Source organism: Oncorhynchus masou, chromosome 7 (assembly GCF_036934945.1).
Source record: "Oncorhynchus masou masou isolate Uvic2021 chromosome 7, UVic_Omas_1.1, whole genome shotgun sequence".
Lineage (NCBI taxonomy): Eukaryota > Metazoa > Chordata > Actinopteri > Salmoniformes > Salmonidae > Oncorhynchus > Oncorhynchus masou.
In genome coordinates, this window is record NC_088218.1 from 9,302,901 (window position 1) to 9,323,035 (window position 20,135).

Consider the following 20,135-nt stretch of genomic DNA (forward strand, 5'->3'; position numbering starts at 1 on the left):
GTTCTCTGGTGAACTTTTAGATCAGTTAACGTTGTGAAGCATTTTCCACAGTCAGAGCAGGAGTAAGGCTTCTCTCCTGTGTGTGTATACGTTTTTGGTGTGTTTTTAAGGTGTCCATGTGATTTTAAGTGGGAAAGATGAGAAACTTTTCCACAGTCAGAGCAGAGTAAGGCTTCTCTCCTGTATGAACTTTTATCAGTTCATGTGATATTTTTTAAGCTTCTCCCTGGGAAAGATGAGAGAAACTAGTTCCACAGTCAGGGCAGAAGAAAGGCTTCTCTCCTGTATGTACATGTTCGTGTGATTTTAAGTGGGAAAGCTGAGAGAAACTAGTTCCACAGTCAGGGCAGGAGTAAGGCTTCTCTCCTGTGTGTGTTTTCTGATGAACTTTTAGCTCATTTGATGTTTTAAAACATTTTCCACAGTCAGAGCAGGAATAAGGCTTCACTCCTGTGTGTATACGTTGGTGTGTTTTTAAGGTGCAACGCTGAGAGAAACTCGCCCCACAGTCAGAGCAAAAGAAAGGCTTCTCTCCTGTATGTACACGTTCGTGTGATTTTAATTGGGAAAGCTGAGAGAAACGAGTTCCACAGTCAGGGCAGAAGAAAGGCTTCTCTCCTGTGTGTGTTCTCTGCTGACGTTTCAGCACCGTTGATGTTTTGAAACATTTTCCACAGTCAGAGCAGGAGTATGGCTTCTCCCCTGTATGGATACGTTCATGTGATTTTAAGTGGGAAAGCTGAGAGAAACGAGTTCCACAGTCAGGGCAGAAGAAAGGCTTCTCTCCTGTGTGTGTTCTCTGATGACGTTTTAGCACCGTTGATGTTTTGAAGCATTTTCCACAGTCAGAGCAGGAGTAAGGCTTCTCTCCTGTGTGTATTTTTAGGTGTATTTTTAGCTTTGATAGAAATGGGAAAATCTCTTCACAATGTGGGCAGTGATGAGACATCTTAGCTCTCTGATCTTCCTGCTGTTGCTCTCTGGATTTGGAGAATGTCTCAACATGGTACCCTGTGTGAACATCAGAAAAAACAGTCAGTTGATGTGATATACATGTTAATCAAATGTATTTTATGAAGCACTTTTTACATCAGTAGTTGTCACAAAGTGCTTAACCTGTCTGGTTCAAAATCCATAATTAAAATTATTTTACACCATTTTAAAGATAAACTTCTTGTAAATCCAGCCACAGTCTTCGATTTCAAATAGGCTTTACGGCGAAAGCACACCAAACGATTATGTTAGGTCAGCACCTCGTCACAGAAAACCATAGTCATTTTCCAACCAAGGAGAGGTCTCATAAAAGTCAGAAATAGCGATTAAATTAATCACTAACCTTTGCTGATGTTCATCAGATGGCACTTACAGGACTTCAAGTTACACAATAAATGTGTGTTTTGTTCGATAAAGTTAATCTTTATGTCCAAAAACCTCATTTGAAATTGGTGTGTTGTGTTCAGAAATGCATTGTCTCAAACAAACATCCGATGAAAGTAAAGAGAGCCACATCAAAAAACAGAAATACTCATCATAAACATTGATAAAATATACAAGTGTTAAACATACAAATACAGATAAACTTCTCATTAATGCAACCGCTGTGTCAGATTTCAAAAAGGCTTTACGGCGAAAGCACACTCTGCGATTATGTTAGTTCAGCGACGAGACACAGAAACCCATACAGCCATTTTCCAACCAAGGAGAGCTTCACAAAAGTCAGAAATAGCATTAAAATTAATCACTTAAATTTGATGATCTTCATCTGGTGGCACTCCCAGGTCTCCATGTTAGACAACAAATGTTTGTTTTATTCGATAAAGTTCATCTTTATGTCGAAATACCTCCGTTTTGTTGGTGCGTTTAGTTCAGAAATCCAAAGGCACAATATACACACTCGAAAAGTCAAACAACACAATAAAAGATAGTAGAAACATGTCAAACGATGTTTAAAATCAATCTTCAGGTTGCTTTTGTCATAAATAATCAATAATATTTCAACCGGACAAAAGCTTCGTCGATGGAAAAAGGTAAACAAGAAATGCGCGCTCCCGATCACGTGCCTGGCTCATGGATGGAAATTTCCACTGTCCTCTCATTGAAAGTGGTGTATCTCCCTCATTTTTCACAGTAAAAGCCTGAAACAATGCCTAAAGACTGGTCACGTGTTGAGGAAGCCATAGAGATCTGAAACAATGCCTAAAGACTGGTCACATGTTGAGGAAGACAGATTTCCACTGGGTCCTAAGTATTTGTATGGTGGATAGGCTATCAATGGATAAACAGCCTTTCAAAATAATAGTACTTCCTGGTTGGATTTTCCTCGGGTTTTCACCTGCCATATCAGTTCTGTTATACTGAGACTTTATTTTAACATTATTTTAACAGTGTTTTCTATCCAAATCTACTAATTATATGCATATCCTAGCTTATGGGCCCGAGTAGCAGGCAGTTTAATTTGGGCACGCTTTTCCAAATGCTGCCCCCTACCCTAGTGAAGTTAACTTCTTTGGGGTAGGGGGCAGTATTGGGTAGCTTGTATGAAAAACGTGCCCAAATTAAGCTGCCTGCTACTCAGCCGAAAAAGCTAGAATATGCATATAAATAGAACATTTGGATAGAAAACACTCTGACGTTTCTAAAACGGTTTGAATGATGTCTGTGAGTATAACAGAACTCATATGGCAGGTAAAATCCTGAGAAAAAAATCCTACCAGGAAGTGGGAAATCTGAGGTTTGTAGTTATTCAACTCAGCTCCTATTGAAGATACCGTGTGATGTTAGTTATTTTTCACTTCCCAAGGCTTCCACTAGATGTCAACAGTATTTAGAACCTGTTTTGAGGATTCTACTCTAAAGGAGGGGCTCATAAGGGCTCTATGAGTGAGTGGTCTGGCAGAGTGCCACAGCCTCAGTCTGGCGCGCTCACGTGAAAGGTAGCTACGTTCCACTTCATTTGTACAGACAAAGGAATTGTCCGGTAGGAACATTAATGAAGATTTCTTTTAAAAACGCCCTAAAGATTGATTCTAAACATCGTTTGACTTGTTGCTATGGACTGTAACAGAATTTTTTTTGACTTTTCGTCTGAAACTAGTGAACGCGCTTGGTGAGTTTAGATTGTGTACTGAACGCACCAACAAAAGGAGCTATTTTGAAATAAATTATGTACATTATCAAACAGAACAAGCACTTATTGTGGACCTGGGATTCCTGGGAGTGCATTCTGATGAAGATCATCAAAGGTAAGTGAATATTTATCATGTTATTCTGACATCTCGACTCCAACATGGCGGACATTTGTTTGGCTTGATTTTTTTGTCTGAGCGCCGTACTCAGATTATGCTTTTGTGGTAAAGTTTTTTTGAAATCGGACACAGCGGTTGCATTAAGGAGAAGTGTATCTATAATTCTGTGCATAATTCTTGTATTTTCATCAACATTTATTTTGAGCATTTCTGTAATTGATGTGGCTTTCTGCAAAAATCACCGGATGTTGTGGAACTACTGAACGTAACGCTCCTATGTAAACTCAGATTTTTGGATATAAATATGAACTTTACCGAACAAAACATACATGTATTGTGTAACATGATGTCCTAGGAGTGTCATCTGATGAAGATCATCAAAGGTAGGTGATTCATTTTATCGATATTTCTGCTTTTTGTGACTCCACTCTTTGGTTGGAAAATTGCTGAATGCTTTCTGTGACTTGGCTCTGACCTAACATAACGATATGTTCTGCTTTCGCCAAAAAGCGTTTTTGAAATCGGACACTGTGGTTGGATTAACGACAATTGTATCTTTAAAATGGGTGTAAAATACTTGTATGTTTGAGGAATATTAATTATGGGATTTCTGTTGTTTTGAATTTGGCGCCCTGCAGTTTCACTGGCAGTTGAAAGGTGGGACGCTCGCGTACCAAATGGTCCCAGAGGGGTTAACAGAAACCCAGCCTAAAATCCCCAAAGAGCAAGCAATGCAGATGTAGAAGCACAGTGGCCACAAAAAAACTCCCTAGAAAGCAGGAACCTAGGAAGAAATCGAGAGAGGAACCAGGCTCAGAGTGGTGACCAGACCACTCTTCTGGCCATACCGGGTGACAGGTAGCCTAGTGGTTAGAGCAACCGAAAGATTGCAAGATCGAATCCCCGAGCTGACAAGGTAAAAATCTGTCGTTCTGCCCCTGAACAAGGCAGTTAACCCAATGTTCCTAGGCCATCATTGAAAATAAGAATTTGTTCTTAACTGACTTGCCTATGTCCAAACGCAAGCAGGACACCTACGACAACATCCGGTGAAATTGCAGAGCGCGAAATTCAAAATACAAAAATTGGAATATTAAACATTCATGAAAATAGAAGTGTCTTACATAATTTAAAATCTTCCTGTTAATCCAACTGCGTTGTCAGATTTGAAAAAGGCTTTATGGAGAAAGCATACCATGCTATTATCTGAGGACAGCTCCCCACGTCAAAATACTTTTTCAACCAGCACAGGCGTCACAAAATCACAGACAGCAATTAAGTAAATCACTTACCTTTGAAGATCTTCCTCTGATTGCAATCCCAAGGGTCCCAGCTACACAATGAATGGTCGTTTTGTTCGATAATATCCTTCATTATATCCCAAAAGTATCAGTTTAGATGGCACGCTTGATTCAGTAGGTCACTCGTTCAACATGCACACAAACAAATGCTAAAGGTTACCGGTAAAGATCGTCCAAAAAAGTCAAACGAAGATTCCAATTAATCCTCAGGTATTCTAATATGTAAATAAACAATAATATTTAAGACGGAGAATAGTGTGTTCAATAGCAAAGATAAATAACGAAGAGCGCACTCTCGTTGATGCGTGCAACATGACTACTTTTCTAATGGGGGACATCTTGGAAAAACTACAATTACTAATTTTTCAAAAAACAAGCATGAAACCCTTTCTAAAGACTGTTGACATCTAGTGGAAGCCAAAGGAACTGCAATCTGGGTCCTATCAATTTGAATATCCCATAGGCAAGCATTGAAAAAATCTGTGACTTCAGGAAATAAAAATTCCGGATGGGTTTACTCAAGGTTTTCGCCTGTCATATCAGTTCTGTTATACCCACAGACATTATTTTTACAGTTTTAGAAACTTCAGAGTGTTTTCTATCCAATGATATCAAGTATATGCATATCCTAGCCTCTGGGCAGTTTACTTTCCTCTTGCCCAGTTGTGCACAGGGGCCTCCCACTCCTCTTTCTATTCTGGTTAGAGCCAGTTTGCACTGTTCTGTGAAGGGAGTAGTACACAGAACTGCACTAGATCTTCAGTTTCTTGGAAATGTCTCACATGGAACAGCCTTTATTTCTCAGAACAAGAATAGACTGACGACTTTCAGAAGAAAGGTCTTTGTTTCTGGCCATTTTGAGCCTGTAATCGAACCCACAAATGACCCAGATTTATTTATTTCACCTTTATTTAACCAGGTAGGCAAGTTGAGAACAAGTTCTCATTTACAATTGCGACCTGGCCAAGATAAAGCAAAGCAGTTGACACATACGACACAGAGTTACACATGGAGTAAAACAAACATAAAGTCAATAATACAGTATAAACAAGTCTATATACGATGTGAGCAAATGAGGTGAGATAAGGGAGGTAAAGGCAATAAAAGGCCATGGTGGCGAAGTAAATACAATATAGCAAGTAAAACACTGGAATGGTAGATTTGCAATGGAAGAATGTGCAAAGTAGAAATAAAAATAATGGGGTGCAAAGGAGCAAAATAAATAAATAAATTAAATACAGTAGGGAAAGAGGTAGTTGTTTGGGCTAAAATATAGGTGGGCTATGTACAGGTGCAGTAATCTGTGAGCTGCTCTGACAGTTGGTGCTTAAAGCCAGTGAGGGAGATAAGTGTTTCCAGTTTCAGTGCTTTTTGTAGTTCGTTCAAGTCATTGGCAGCAGAGAACTGGAAGGAGGCGGCCAAAGAAAGAATTGGTTTTGGGGGTGACTAGAGAGATATACCTGCTGGAGCGTGTGCTGCTACAGGTGGGAGATGCTATGGTGACCAGCGAGCTGAGATAAGGGGGTACTTTACCTAGCACGGTCTTGTAGATGACATGGAGCCAGTGGGTTTGGCGACGAGTATGAAGCGAGGGCCAGCCAACGAGAGCGTACAGGTAGCAATGGTGGGTAGTATATGGGGCTTTGGGGACAAAACGGATTGCACTGTGATAGACTGCATCCAATTTGTTGAGTAGGGTATTGGAGGATATTTTGTAAATGACATCGCCAAAGTCGAGGATTGGTAGGATGGTCAGTTTTACAAGGGTATGTTTGGCAGCATGAGTGAAGGATGCTTTGTTGCGAAATAGGAAGCCAATTCTAGATTTAACTTTGGATTGGAGATGTTTGATATGGGTCTCGAAGGAGAGTTTACAGTCTAACCAGACACCTAAGTATTTGTAGTTGTCCACGTATTCTAAGTCAGAGCCATCCAGAGTAGTGATGTTGGACAGGCGGGCAGGTGCGGGTAGCGATCGGTTGAAAAGCATGCATTTAGTTTTACTTGTATTTAAGAGCAATTGGAGGCCACGGAAGGAGAGTTGTATGGCATTGAAGCTTGCCTGGAGGGTTGTTAACACAGTGTCCAAAGAAGGGCCAGAAGTATACAGAATGGTGTCGTCTGCGTGGAGGTGGATCAGAGACTCACCAGCAGCAAGAGCGACCTCATTGATGTATAAAGAGAAGAGAGTCGGTCCAAGAATTGAACCCTGTGGCACCCCCATAGAGACTGCCAGAGGTCCGGACAGCAGACCCTCCGATTTGACACACTGAACTCTATCAGAGAAGTAGTTGGTGAACCAGGCGAGGCATACTCAACTAGTCTAAAAAAGGACCGTTTTATTGCTTCTTTTATCAGCACCACAGTTTTCAGCTGTGCTAACATAATTGCAAAAGGGTTTTGTAATGATTAATTAGCCCTTTAAAATTATAAACTTGGATTAGCTAACACAACATGCCATTGGATCACAGGAGTGATGGGTGCTGATAATGGGCCTCTGTACACCTATGTAGATATTCCATTTTAAAAAATCATCCGTTTCCAGCTACAAGTAATTTACAACATTAACAACGGCTACACTGTATAAATGGTCAATTTGATGTGATTTTAATGGACCAAAAAAACATACTTTTCTTTCAAAAACAAGGACATTTCTAAGTGACCCTAAACTTTTCAACGGTAGTGTATGTATTCATTTCAGTAGGCTGTATGGGAAGGGGAATCAAACTATTCTAAAACTGGGAAGGAGTCAAAAACAAAGAGGCAAAAGTGGTGAAAATGATGAGCCATATCATCCTCCACTCAACATCACAAGGGTGATAGTAGAATTTGTGTTTAAAGTAATGACTAAAATATTTCAACCTGAAACTGTATCACTGTGTGTAGAAAAGGCCCATGGAGTTGGTGGAATAATCCTTTAATTCATTGCCATTTTCTCAGCTGGGCCAGGGGCGCTTTAATTAGGTCAGGTGGAAATGTCCGACAGATCTCAACTCCATAAAAGGAGGAAATTGCCATCGCCTGATCTCGCTGCTTTCTCTTCCTTAACTCCATCTGATCCAGAAGTTCTGTGCGTCCATGAATCCACACTACTCAGTAAATATACCACTTTATGGTTAAAGGAATTCCTGCCTCAGTCTCATCCATTCCTCTGTCACCTGACACGTGACCACCTGTTTACCTTCACTGTCAGTCATCCTACCTGTCCAGCTACCCACACAGATTCCACTAATCTTTCACTGTGTGTGAAATCCATTTGACACATAAGTTGGTAATATGTGCAGCGTTGGCAGGATATAATTGGCAGGATATAATTAGAACACTGTGTTCCTTACAGGACATTCTGTCCCCACCCGGAGAGGAGAAACTGTTAGGCTTGTCTATCATGAAACATGTTGCAGAATATGATAAACAATGTAAGTGTACAGTGGAACAATACAGCCATCCTAAAGCGGGGTGGGGTTCTCGACTGATGCGTGTATAAAAGATGGGCTCTGAACTTGAGAGGGCAGAGCTCTCTGAATAAAGAACTGATCATTTGTATGCTGGGACTCTGTTTATTAAAACTTAAGAGCCTTACAACCTCTAGGATACAGATGGAGTTATAAAATAGTTCAGTTAGAACATTGGGATAGAAATTCTCTTGTCAAAGGGTTAGTAACTACACAGACTAATTTCATAGAACTTCAAAACACTGGCAGTTTGTCGACTCCACTACTTTAGTCTACACTCTGATCACTCCAGATAGCCCAGTGAATAAAACAAATGCTGACAATACTGTTGTCATCCATACAAGTCTTAGCAGCATGAAATAACGTCTACAATGCATTCAAAAAGTATTCAGACCCCTTGGCTTTTTGTTTTTGTTACATTACAGTCTTAATCTAATTCTCATCAGTCGACACACAATACCCATAATGACAAGGGCAAAAACAGGTTTTTAGAAATAACATGAAATATTACATTTATGTAAGTATTCAAACACTTTACACAATAGTTAGTTGAAGCACCTTTGGCAGCGATTACAGCCTTGAGTCTTGTTGGGTATGAAGCTACAAGCTTGGCACAATTGTATTTGGGGAGTTTCTCCCATTCTTCTCCGCAGATCCTCTCAAGCTCATGGTCAGAGTCCTTTAGGGGCCTTTTGGCAAACTCCAAGTGGACTGTCATGTGTCTTTTACTGAGGAGTGGCTTCCGTCTGGGCACTCTACCATAAAGGTATGATTAGTGGAGTCCTGCAGAGATGGTTGTCCTTCTGGAAGATTCTCTCATCTCCATAGAGGAACTCTGGAGCTCTGTCAGTGACCATCAGGGTTCTTGGCCACCTCCCTGACCAAGGCCCTTCTCCCCCGATTGCTCAGTTTGTCCAAGTGGCCCGCTCGAGGAAGAGTCTTGATGGTTCCAAACTTCTTCCATTGAAGAATGATGGAGACCTCTGTGTTCTTGGGACCTTTAATGCTGCATCAATATTTTGGTACCTGTCTCCAGATCTGTGCCGACACAATCCTGTCACGGAGCTCGACGGACAAATCCTTCCACCTCATGACTTGGTTTTTACTGTGGGACCTTAAATAGACAGGTGTGTGCCTAATCATGTCCAATCCATTGAATTTACCACGGGTGGACTCCAAGTTGAAAAAACATCTCAATTACAGTTGCAAGACTTTCTAAAAACCTGTATTGGCTTTGTCATTATGGGGTATTGTGATGTCATTATGGGGTATTGTGATGTCATTATGGGATATTGTGTGTAGATTGACGAGGAAAAACATGTCATCAACTTTAGAATAAGGCTGTAACGTACCAAAATGGGAGAAATGGGAAAGGGTCTGACAGTGCCCTCGGAAAGTATTCAGACCCCTTGACTTTTTCCACATTGTTATGTTACAGCCTTATTCTATAATTAAATAAAAATATATCCTCAGCAATCTACACACAATACCCCATAATGACAAAGTGAAAACAGGCATTAGACATTTTTGCAAATGTACAAAAAACATTATTTTTTTTAACAAGAGACTCAAAATTGAGTTCAGATGCTTTCTGTTTCCAATGATCATCCTTGAGATGTTTCTACAACTTGATATATACAAAATATTAAATATCCACTACTGTTCAAACGTTTGGAGTCATTTAGAAATGTCCTTGTTTTAAAAGAAAAGCACATTGATTGTCCATTAAAATAACATCAAATTGATCAGAAATAGTGTCAACATTGTTATTGTTGTAAATGACTATTGTAGGTGGAAACGGCAGATATTTTATGGAATATCTACATAGGCGAACAGAGGCCCATTATCAGCAACCATCACTCCTGTGATCTAATGGCACGTTGTGTTAGCTAATCCAAGTTGATCATTTTAAAAGGCTAATTGATCATTAGAAAACCCTTTTGAGGGCCTCCCGGGTGGCGCAGTGGTTAAGGGCGCTGTACTGCAGCTGTACTGCAGCTGTGCCACCAGAGACTCTGGGTTCGCGCCCGGGAGGTCCGTGGGGAGACGCACAATTGGCCTTGTGTTGTCCGGGTTCGGAGGGTTTGGTCGGTAGGGATATCCTCATCACACACCAGCGACTCCTGTGGCGGGCCGGGCTCAGTGCACGCTAACCAAGGTTGCTAGGTGCACAGTGTTTCCTGTATGCCTAACTTGGTGATTGAGGGTATTAAACATTTTCAGCATTCTTGAGACAATGTGTGGGCAAAGGCAGGTGTGACAAGTTTTTAAATGTTTTGCTTCACTGTGAAGTCTTGAGTTGTTCAGGGATGTGTGATGTCAGAATTACAGAAATCAACCTAGCAATAGACTGGTCATAACTTATGGAGGTCTAATACATGAAGATAACTTATAGATAGAACCAGCTCTTACCATGACTAACAGTTGTCCTAATCTTCTCCTCTTCTTCTTCATCTTTAAGGTTGACGTTCAGCTCCAGTGTTTGACCGCAGTCTTCCAGCTTCACTGATGCCATCTCTGGATCCTGTAGTGCAAACTGGACTCCACTGTCACTATCAGTACCCAGTGACTGTAGGTTTGGACTCCTTGTGGAAGGAGAGAGACAGGCTGGGTTTGTCCTCACTGTTGACGTTAACAGCCTCAGACTTAATCTGAGTCGGTCTGTAGTAATAAAGACAAACGGACACAAAAGTTATTTTCTTGACAGTTCTGGCACTTGATTCTGTAAAAATATTTTATATTTTTTCATGTTCAATTATCTCATTTCAGTCGATCGATCAGGTAGCTAATCCGTGACAAAACATTCACCCACGTTAGACACAAAGTACACATTTTAAATTGCACAACATAAGTGTACTTAATCTATCGTAGATTCCCTAAATTCACATAAATGCATAAAAGACTCAAGATCACAGTATGTTTCAGGCAGCACTATGTACTATTTTCCTGAATAACCTTGTCTTCACTGTATTATTTCACTCACAAAAACCAAATGTATTTCCCATTCACACCATATTAAGAATTATATGGGGTCGTACAGTGGCAAGTCAAATTCAAGGACTTTTTCAGGCACTAATATTTATTTACTTGAAGCCCCGTGTGAAAACCCTGAATTATAGATAAATATAGAAACAACTGAATGTGTCTGAATATTAGTACACATGTAAAGAACTGATAATCATTACATTCAGCTACAGAACTGTAGAGCAACTGAAATGTTCTCTCTCTGATGAGGCACTACCTGCACTGAAGTCCGTTAATGCAGATCTCCTATGGTACCATGGAGGTCCACAAACAAACCTTTAAGGTCCATGTCTGTCTAATTCTGTACTAAGAAAATAAACCAAGAAATACCTATTAACTTCTACCACACCCTCCCCTTCCCCAAAAAACCCTCCCACACCCCCCAATAAACTATATCAATAGATCCCTTTCTGTGTTTGCAAACATCGGGGTCTTTATCATGCTGAGACAATCCACCCCCAGATTATCCAGTTTATCAAAAACCATACCGACAGTAACATCTGTTACCCCCAACAACTCTGCTGCAGTTTACTAGATAACTTTAAACCTGGTATTTCTGCTTTACACAATCCAAGTTGTTGATAAGCTTACCTATGAATGCTATGAAGTAAATTGTATTCACTATTAAAGAATCCTTTGTCACAGCATATTTATGGGCACAAGATTTCTGAACAGGCCTCGAAACCATGTCAGGACTAGTAGAAAGACCAGTTCTGACAGTAGGTCCTCTTACGACGGGACCAGCCATGGAAGCTCCATCAGTCTGACAGTAGGTCCTCTTACTACAGGACCAGCCATGGAAGCTCCATCAGTCTGACAGTAGGTCCTCTTACTACGGGACCAGCCATGGAAGCTCCATCAGTCTGACAGTAGGTCCTCTTACTACGGGACCAGCCATGGAAGCTCCATCAGTCTGACAGCAGGTCCTCTTACTACGGGACCAGCCATGGAAGCTCCATCAGTCTGACAGTAGGTCATCTTACTACGGGACCAGCCATGGAAGCTCCATCAGTCTGACAGTAGGTCATCTTACTACGGGACCGGCCATGGAAGCTCCATCAGTCTGCACTGTAGTTCCACCAGTCTGTCTTACAGCCTCTGCATATGATACATCATGACGGATTCTATATCTCTGAGCATCTCTCTGCACCTGGCATCCACCAAATGCTGCTCTTTGTCCTCCACACAATTGCAACACTTAACTGTCACATTGCTCCAACATTCACTGTAATCATGTTCCCCACCACACTTGGCACATCTTTTCACTCAACAGCTACATGTCCCATTCTTTGGCATTTAAAAACACTGTGATGATTCACCGTTGCTGATTCAGTTTCAACTGTTCTGCTATGGAACCCTGACCTGTTTGGACGTGCTACCGGTCCCAGACCTGCTGTTTCCAACTCTCTAGAGACAGCAGGAGCAGAAGAGAAACTCTCAATGATCGGCAATGAAAAGCCAACTGACATTTACTCCTGAGGTGCTGACCTGTTGCACCCTCGACAACCAATGTGATTATTATTATTTGCCCTCTTGGTCATCTATGAATATCTCCATCCAGCACAGCCAGAAGAGGACTGGCCACCCCTCAAAGCCTGGTTCCTCTCAAGGTTTCTTCCTTGGTTCTGGCCTTTCTAGGGAGTTTTTCCTAGCCACTGTGCATTATTACTCCCTTCAATGTAGCATCAGCTCCAGGGTCAAGGCTTCTGAGCTTCGTCCCATTATGATTTTCCAATTGAAGAATCTTCCCTTGCTGAACCTGACTTGCACAAGATATTAACAATCTACCATTTTCAATTGTTTATTTCACCTTTATTTAACCAGGTAGGTTAGTTCAGAACACGTTCTCATTTACACGGATGCGGCCGAGTTTAACTACACCTCGTTTTATGGCCTTGGTTAATCAGGGTGTGAATGAGGCCCTGTGGTCTCCTCAAACACATCCCAACTATCCACATTATTACTCGAGCTCCCAACCTTGGACCTCTGGAGTTACTACACTACATGCGCCTCTGCTTCCAGTATCATTATCTCTGTTCTTCCTATGTCTTTCCACTACAGAACATTCACATACTAGGCCCTCATCCTCCTGCTCCATATCATCACAACTGTCCCACACATTGATCGCATTCCAGCACAGCTGTTGCTTCTCAAACTCTCCATTTCCATTGTTTCATTGGTGCAAAACTCATTCCGTTGAGGGCCAATTCTCAGCAGGTGTTCCTTTTTTCCGTTCAATTAAAACCTAGACAATCAGATGAGAGGAATTCCTTTCTAAATAGTCATCTTAATTCATTAATCAAGTACAAGGGTGGAGCGAAAACCCGCAGACACTTGGTCCTCCGTGTAATGAGTTTGATACGTGAACCGATTCATTGCATTAATCGACGCCATTCCATGCAGTTGGCCTCTCTCTCCAAATACTGAAGGATAACTTCAGTTCGCTTCCCTCTATTTTGACACTTCATCACGCAGCCTCATGTCGCCATTTCACCACGAGCAAACTCCTGGAAAGACGACCGAAACCGTTGAAGCCGCCATTTGACTTGCCTCGTCTGGCATGTAAACTCGCGAGAACCGGATGGTTCGGACGAGGCTATTTACCAGCTCATAAACAGTATTTTACACAAAACCAAGAACATGTAAAAACGAACTCAAATAAGTGGAATCTTTATGAAATGACTTTGACGAAATTATGTACATACACTCAGACAAACCCAAAGTCTAGTTATGTGACTTGTAAAATCGTTTTTAATCACGTTCTTCACTCACTCGGTTAGAATCCAAAATAACACATACAATTAAAACCATTACCAGGCGTGAAACGGATTTGTTACCTAGCATGTTATATATTCTTTCGACATTAGAAAGTTTAAACATGCTATTACATACCTACAATGATACATTTGAAACGGACACAACCAATATCGACACAACAGCACAATTCTGTCGTTTCGACCCGGAACTTCCTGTTCCCCACTTGGACAGCGCATCAGCGTTATCTTCTTCTCTGGTATACTGACATTTACACAAATATAACGTGTCTGCCGCCACCTACTGTAAGGTTAGTAAACTGTAGAAGAAAATACATTTCCTTTGCGGAAAAGGGGAAGGGGAACAACGACATCAAAACAAAATACATAAATAGATAAATAACAACATCCCACTCCTTCAGTCACAGTCCTATTCAAATCACATCCCTACACAATCTCATGGGCCTCGTAGGGAGGAACATCTTCAGTCAGTATTCCCTGCAATCAGTGATGTAAAGTACTTAAGTACAAAGATTTTAAGTAATTTTGGGTGTCAGGGAAAATGTATGGAGTTTTGGGGGTATCTGTACTTTACTTTTGATATTTTCGACAACTTCTACTTTTACTCCACTACTTTCATAAAGAAAATAATGTACTTTCAACTCCATACATTTTCCCTGACACCCAAAAGTACTCGTTACATTTTGAATGATTAGCAGGACAGGAAAATTGTTCAATTCGCGCACCCCTACTGCATCTGATCTGTTGGACTCACTTAACACAAATAATTTGTTAGTAAATTATGGATGTGATCTTAAATTCAATCTGGAGTGCCAGAGTGCGCTTGGGCGTTCGTAAATTCAGAGCGTTGTCAGACTGTCAGTTCGTATCGCTTTCGGAGCGTTCAGAGCCACACTGGACGCTCTGGCGGAGGAGGAGGGTTGATTCAAGCGTTCTGACCTCACAACGGCAGTCAAGCATCCAAGATAACTGGTTAACATTGGCTAGCTTGCTAGCTACTTCCAGTACAAAAATTCTGACCATTTTACTCGCCTTAGCAGAGCTGGTTAGGCTGCGTTCATGTTATCCAGAGCATTGGTGACTTTAACTGTGCTTCAGGCAACAATTTAATTACGCTTTATTTGCCGACGTTTCCTGTCACCGGCCGTATTCACGGCTTGTTAAGCTTTGGTGGTTGATCAATTATTCTGTCCTCTGGCACTCAGAGTGCTCTGAAATCGGAGTATATAGCCAGAACGAATTTTGAAACGCACCCTGAGTGTTGGAGTGTGCCCCTGACTATCCGAACATTTAAATTTCAAGAAAATCGTTTGCTTAATATAATGGCTTTGAAACGATTTATACTTTTACCTTTGATACGTAGTATATGTAACAGTATAACTTTAGACTGTCCCCTCGCCCATACTCGGGCGCAAACTAGGGACCCTCTGCACACATCAACAACAACAGTCACCCATCGCCCCACAAAAGCCGCAGCCCTTGCAGAGCAAGGGGAATTACAACTTCAAGGTCTCAGAGCAAGTGACGTCACCAATTGAACCGCTGTTTCGCGCGCACCACCGCGAACGAGCTAGCTATTTCACATCCGTAATATACAGTGGCGTGCCGTGGGCATGGGGCCTGGGCCTTCAGTGAGGTCCTACACAGTCCCACCCGAATTAATCCACCTCTTATTACCATCATTATGATGCCATGGCTCTACACACTATATATTTAGACAAAAAAACAGTATAACCAAGCTGTGCGTCACCTTGAAATTGACATTTTTATTCAGAGAATTGCAGGGGAAGAGTACAATACAGTACAGTTCATCTAATAGGCAAGAACATAGTGGAGTGCAACAGAGTTACATTAATATTCTTCTTCTATCCATTTCTGGTCCACAAACTTTGAGCTTTAAGTCCCCAAAAAATACAATTCCTGTTTACCCAAAAACATAACACAATCAATGAGTCTTTTCAATATTTTCCTATTTTTCTTCACCTTTTCATTGTGCAGCTCCATTGCCCTGCGCATTTGTTCGTTGAGCTGTAGATCCACTCGGGTGTCTCCAAAAGTTTTCAAAAGCCCCATTGCTTGTAAGTGCCCAGCCGTACTTTGGTGTCTCTTTGCTGCCTTGGTTAGACAACTCAAGTTTGCAAAGCCAGTGTTGCTCCAAACACCAACTCGATCACTTGCAAATAATAGGCATTCCCAGCAGTACAGTTTGCAGTGCTTCTCGGTGCCTGTGAGCCATTAATAGCGCTCGTAGTTGGAACTTTGAAAGTGGCGAACAAACCCCTTTCCCGCCTGTGACAGGCTTTGTCGCGTCGGCGTCGGGCAACCTCTCCTTACAATGTCTAACTTTTCTTGAAAAGTTTGTCTTGAGAATGGCGTTATAATTATATCCTCGACCAGATCGATATCTTCTCCTCCTTCCGCAATTGTGGATTGAAAAAACAGCTTAGTATTACGCAAATTAATTTGTTTATCAAATTGCGTTTCCAGTGCCCATAGGACTTGCCTTTCAATATTGGTGATCCAATCAAAAGACGTGCACGCACTACTCCTGCGAGCTGGCTCCTGTGTAACACTCCTATGTAACACTGCACGAACAATTCATATTTACTATCGGTATACTTCAACTGGTAAACGACATTATGAATCTCAACATGCTGCGGGTGCATACGCTGCCAGAGCTTCCAACAGCACCAATCTCTCTTTAACCTATTTCCCGCGCCTCCCAGTAGGAGAACTACTGTAGTTTCTTGATGTGGATGTTCCCTGAAAAATACAAATTGATACATGACATTGGTCAGTTTCGGTGTTGTGAAACTGATGGAGACTATTTGTAAAAAAAAATATATATATATATTTATTTAACTAGGCACAAAGCATATATAACAGGTTAGGATAATTAAAGTGGCAGGTTAGGATATTTAAGGTGGCTGGTTAGGTGAATAAGCATGGCAGGTGAGGAGACTGAGGTTAACGTTAGGAAAAGGGTTTGCGGTCTGCAATTACACCCTTCTCGGATCAAGGGGCCAGGCTTCCAGTCGATAAGCATGTTTTCCAAATGCTCAGAGGGCATATTCAGTACTGCAGTTCAGCTGAAGCACGGCTCACTTCCCATTGAATTCCCATAGCAAAGTAAATAAAAATAAAAATATATATAATATTTTATCATCAAGTTTGTAAATAAAACATCCATTGAATTATTCAAGTAATTGCCTTAGAGTCAGATTTTTTCTCATCACTCACAGCCAAAGATAACTATTTTAGATTCATGATTTGAGGTGGGTGAGTTTGTCACATGCAGATGCTGAAGGGAAAACACACCTATTGATCTGTGTGTTAAAATTTAGGTCAAGGAGCAGCCTCGTCTTATAGACCAGGTGTAACATAGTAAATATAAATCCAAGACTCTCAAAATAGTGTGATATGTTACTTTATGGTTCCATAAGACAGATGGTTACTTAATAAATGGAATTTGGTGGTGCTGTACTGTAACAGAGAGCTGAGCCAGTTGAAAGTATTGACGCCAGGGATATATTGTTGGTGACTGTGTGCTCCTGAAGTGCTGTGGCCCTGTGTGCTCCTTCATTAGTTTTGTGTTTTTTATTGTTTTACTTCTGGTACCCTCCTACCTGAGAGGCATGAGGCCTGGGTGGCATTACAATGTTAAAATCATCCCAGTGTGGAGATGAAACACCTGTGTGCTGCAAAGCTCCATGCTCTGTCCTCTCTGCTCTACCTAGGTGTTTTAATGTTGGTAATACTAATATAGAGATAATACTAATAGAGATAACCACTGCTCTACCAAGATGTGTTACAAAGCCACATGCTCTGTCCTCTCTGCTCTACCTAGTTGTTTTAAATGTGGATAATACTAATACAGAGATAACCATTGGACATGCATTTTCCATTATGCCATTGTGTTTACCACTTCAGAACCTTACATCTGTAGTTTGAATCATATACAGGGCATTATTCAAGACCCCTTGACTTTTCCCACATTTTTTTTTACGTTACAGCCTTATTTGAAAATGGATTAAATTCATTTTTCCCTCGTCAATATAAACACAATACCTCATAATGATAAACCGAAAACAGGTTTTTAGAAATTTTAGCACATTTATACAAATGAATACCTTATTTGGTAAGTATTCAGACCCTTTGCCCTGAGCCTCGAAAGTGAGCTCAAGTGCATCCTGTTTCCATTGATAATCCTTGAGATGTTTCTACAACTTGACTGGAGTCCACGTGGTAATTTGAAATGATTGGACATGATTGGAAAAGGATCACACCTGTCAATATAAGGTCCCACAGTTGACAGTGCATGTCAGAGCAAAACCAAGCAACGAGGTCGAAGAAATTGTCTGTCGAGTTTCGAGACAGGTTTGTGGTGAGGAACAAATCTGGAGAAGAGTACCAAAATATTTCTCAAATCTCTGTTGAATGGGCTCCCTGCTTGTGCCGTAAACTCCTGCCTCACATTGGGGGCAAACCTTTAAAGGGCTCCTGAGTGGCGCAGCGGTCTAAGGCACCCCTCATCTCAGTGCAAGAGACATCACTACAGTCCCTGGTTCGAATCCTAGCTGAATCACATCTGGCCATGATTGGGAGTCCCATAGGGAATCGCACAATTGGCCCAGCATCGGTCGGGATTGGCTGGGGTAGGCCTTCTTTGTAAATAAGAATTTGTTCTTAACTGACTTACCTAGTTAAATAAAATAAAAAAGTGGACGCATGCCAGCAAAGCCACTAAACAATACATTAATTGCACTATAACAGTGAGAAACGGTGCCCACAAACTATTAGGACCCAACAATTTACCACTGCTCCACCTGGCTATCAGCAGAACCATGTGGAGCTGGCAACGAAACAGTTCATTCAGCCTCATTTACTGTCTTTTAAAGTAACATGGCTGACTTACTTAAACAAATGTGGTTTCTCCTGACATTTGAGATGTACAAACTATGGCATAAGGAGACGACAAGCAGATAAGATGCAATCCGTAATTTCGATTAATACATTAATGAGCGAGATTGGATGGACGTCATCAATATAACTATTTGTTCAGCATTTTTGAAATGTACAGCAACAGAATTCAGAACATGGGCCGTTCTTACAGTGTTCTCCTTGTACGCCAAGTCAGAACCGTTGGATAAATTAAGGAGCATATAAGCAGACAATGAAAATTCTTACAATATTCAATGATTACATTTCTCAAAAACATGTTATAGGCTTCATGTCAACCACCAAGTCAGAACAGTAGGCAAAATTAAGAGGTGAAACAAGACCAAAATATTAGGGTGAGGCACATGGGTTTATTTTGTCATCAAACTTCATCAAAGTCTGGCATTCTCTGGATTTGTGGTGCTTCAAGACAACTGGGAACTCAGGAAAAAAATGATGACGTCAGTGATCTTCAGGTCGTAGCTGTAGAAAGAGGCCCGAGTTCCCAATTTACAATTCCGAGATGGATGCAAGTTCAAAATGTATTTTCCCAGTCGTAGCTTGCTATTCCCTGAGTTCCCAGTTGTCTTGAACTCACTCAAGTCAGATTTTCCAGTACCGAGGTAAGTTGTTTTGTGCGCGTCACAAATCAAGCTTCATTGACAGCTCGGCCAATGTTGAATGTTTACAATTTTAAACTAGGAAAAAGGCCCCTTAATCTTAGACTTGGGACCACACAGCAACTCCACTGAATAGTAGGCTAATGATTGCTTTGCAATGCTTGCAGTTAGCCACTGATTCCTTCCAAACCACTCATTGTTGAATTTGCAATTTGATGTTTATGTCCAACGGCCGATGAGCACCGATACGTTTTATCTATAATTTCTCATTATTTCTCTTCATATGACAAAGATTAAAAAGGATTTGCCAGTAGATTGTCAACTTGATTCATGATGATGACTGCTAGCTCAGATTTTGAAAGTATTATGTTGACATGATCAGTCCAATGAAAGCGACTGTAGATATCACATGATTTGATGTTATTTTATCTGTGGACAATGACCTTGATCCCTTTTGGATGGGCACTTCAAATGTAACTCTCTCACAGCACCCAAGGGGCGTGAATTTTCAAGTTCTACCCTAAGACTTGGCAGTGACAGATTGTCCCCATGAATGACAGAACACTGAGCCAATCATGGCGCAAAGCTCCATATTTTCTGCTGGCTTGCCCCACCTCCACTGATGGCTGAAGACCTGCATTTTGGAGCTGCCTTACTCATGAATACAAAAAAAGACCATGTTTGTATGCAGCTTTATTAATAACTCAATTATATGTTTTTATACATTGTTTGTAAACAAATCATTAATTTCACACTGTTTTATCGCTAAAGCTGTGGGGCT

The 20,135-nt window shown here is 41.1% G+C and overlaps 1 protein-coding gene across 1 annotated transcript; it reads right to left on the reverse strand.

Annotated features, from left to right (window-relative positions):
- Positions 1 to 214: 214 nt before the first annotated feature.
- LOC135542955 (gastrula zinc finger protein XlCGF17.1-like) lies at positions 215 to 13,967 on the reverse strand. Its single transcript, XM_064970083.1, has 3 exons — positions 13,915 to 13,967; positions 10,411 to 10,659; positions 215 to 1,011 (listed from the first exon to the last, which is right to left on the reverse strand). Exons 2-3 carry the CDS (start codon positions 10,511 to 10,513, stop codon positions 215 to 217), a joined length of 900 nt encoding a protein of 299 aa, XP_064826155.1. The 5' UTR covers positions 10,514 to 10,659; positions 13,915 to 13,967.
- Between the last annotated feature and the right edge of the window lie 6,168 nt (positions 13,968 to 20,135).

Coding starts and splice junctions, on each gene's coding strand:
- LOC135542955 (XM_064970083.1), bottom strand. CDS start 10,513: ATGGCATCAGTGAAGCTGGAAGACTGCGGTCAAACACTGGAGCTGAAC. Junction 1,012..10,410: donor TAGGACAACTGTTAGTCATG/GTAAGAGCTGGT, acceptor ATGTTCACACAG/GGTACCATGTTGAGACATTC.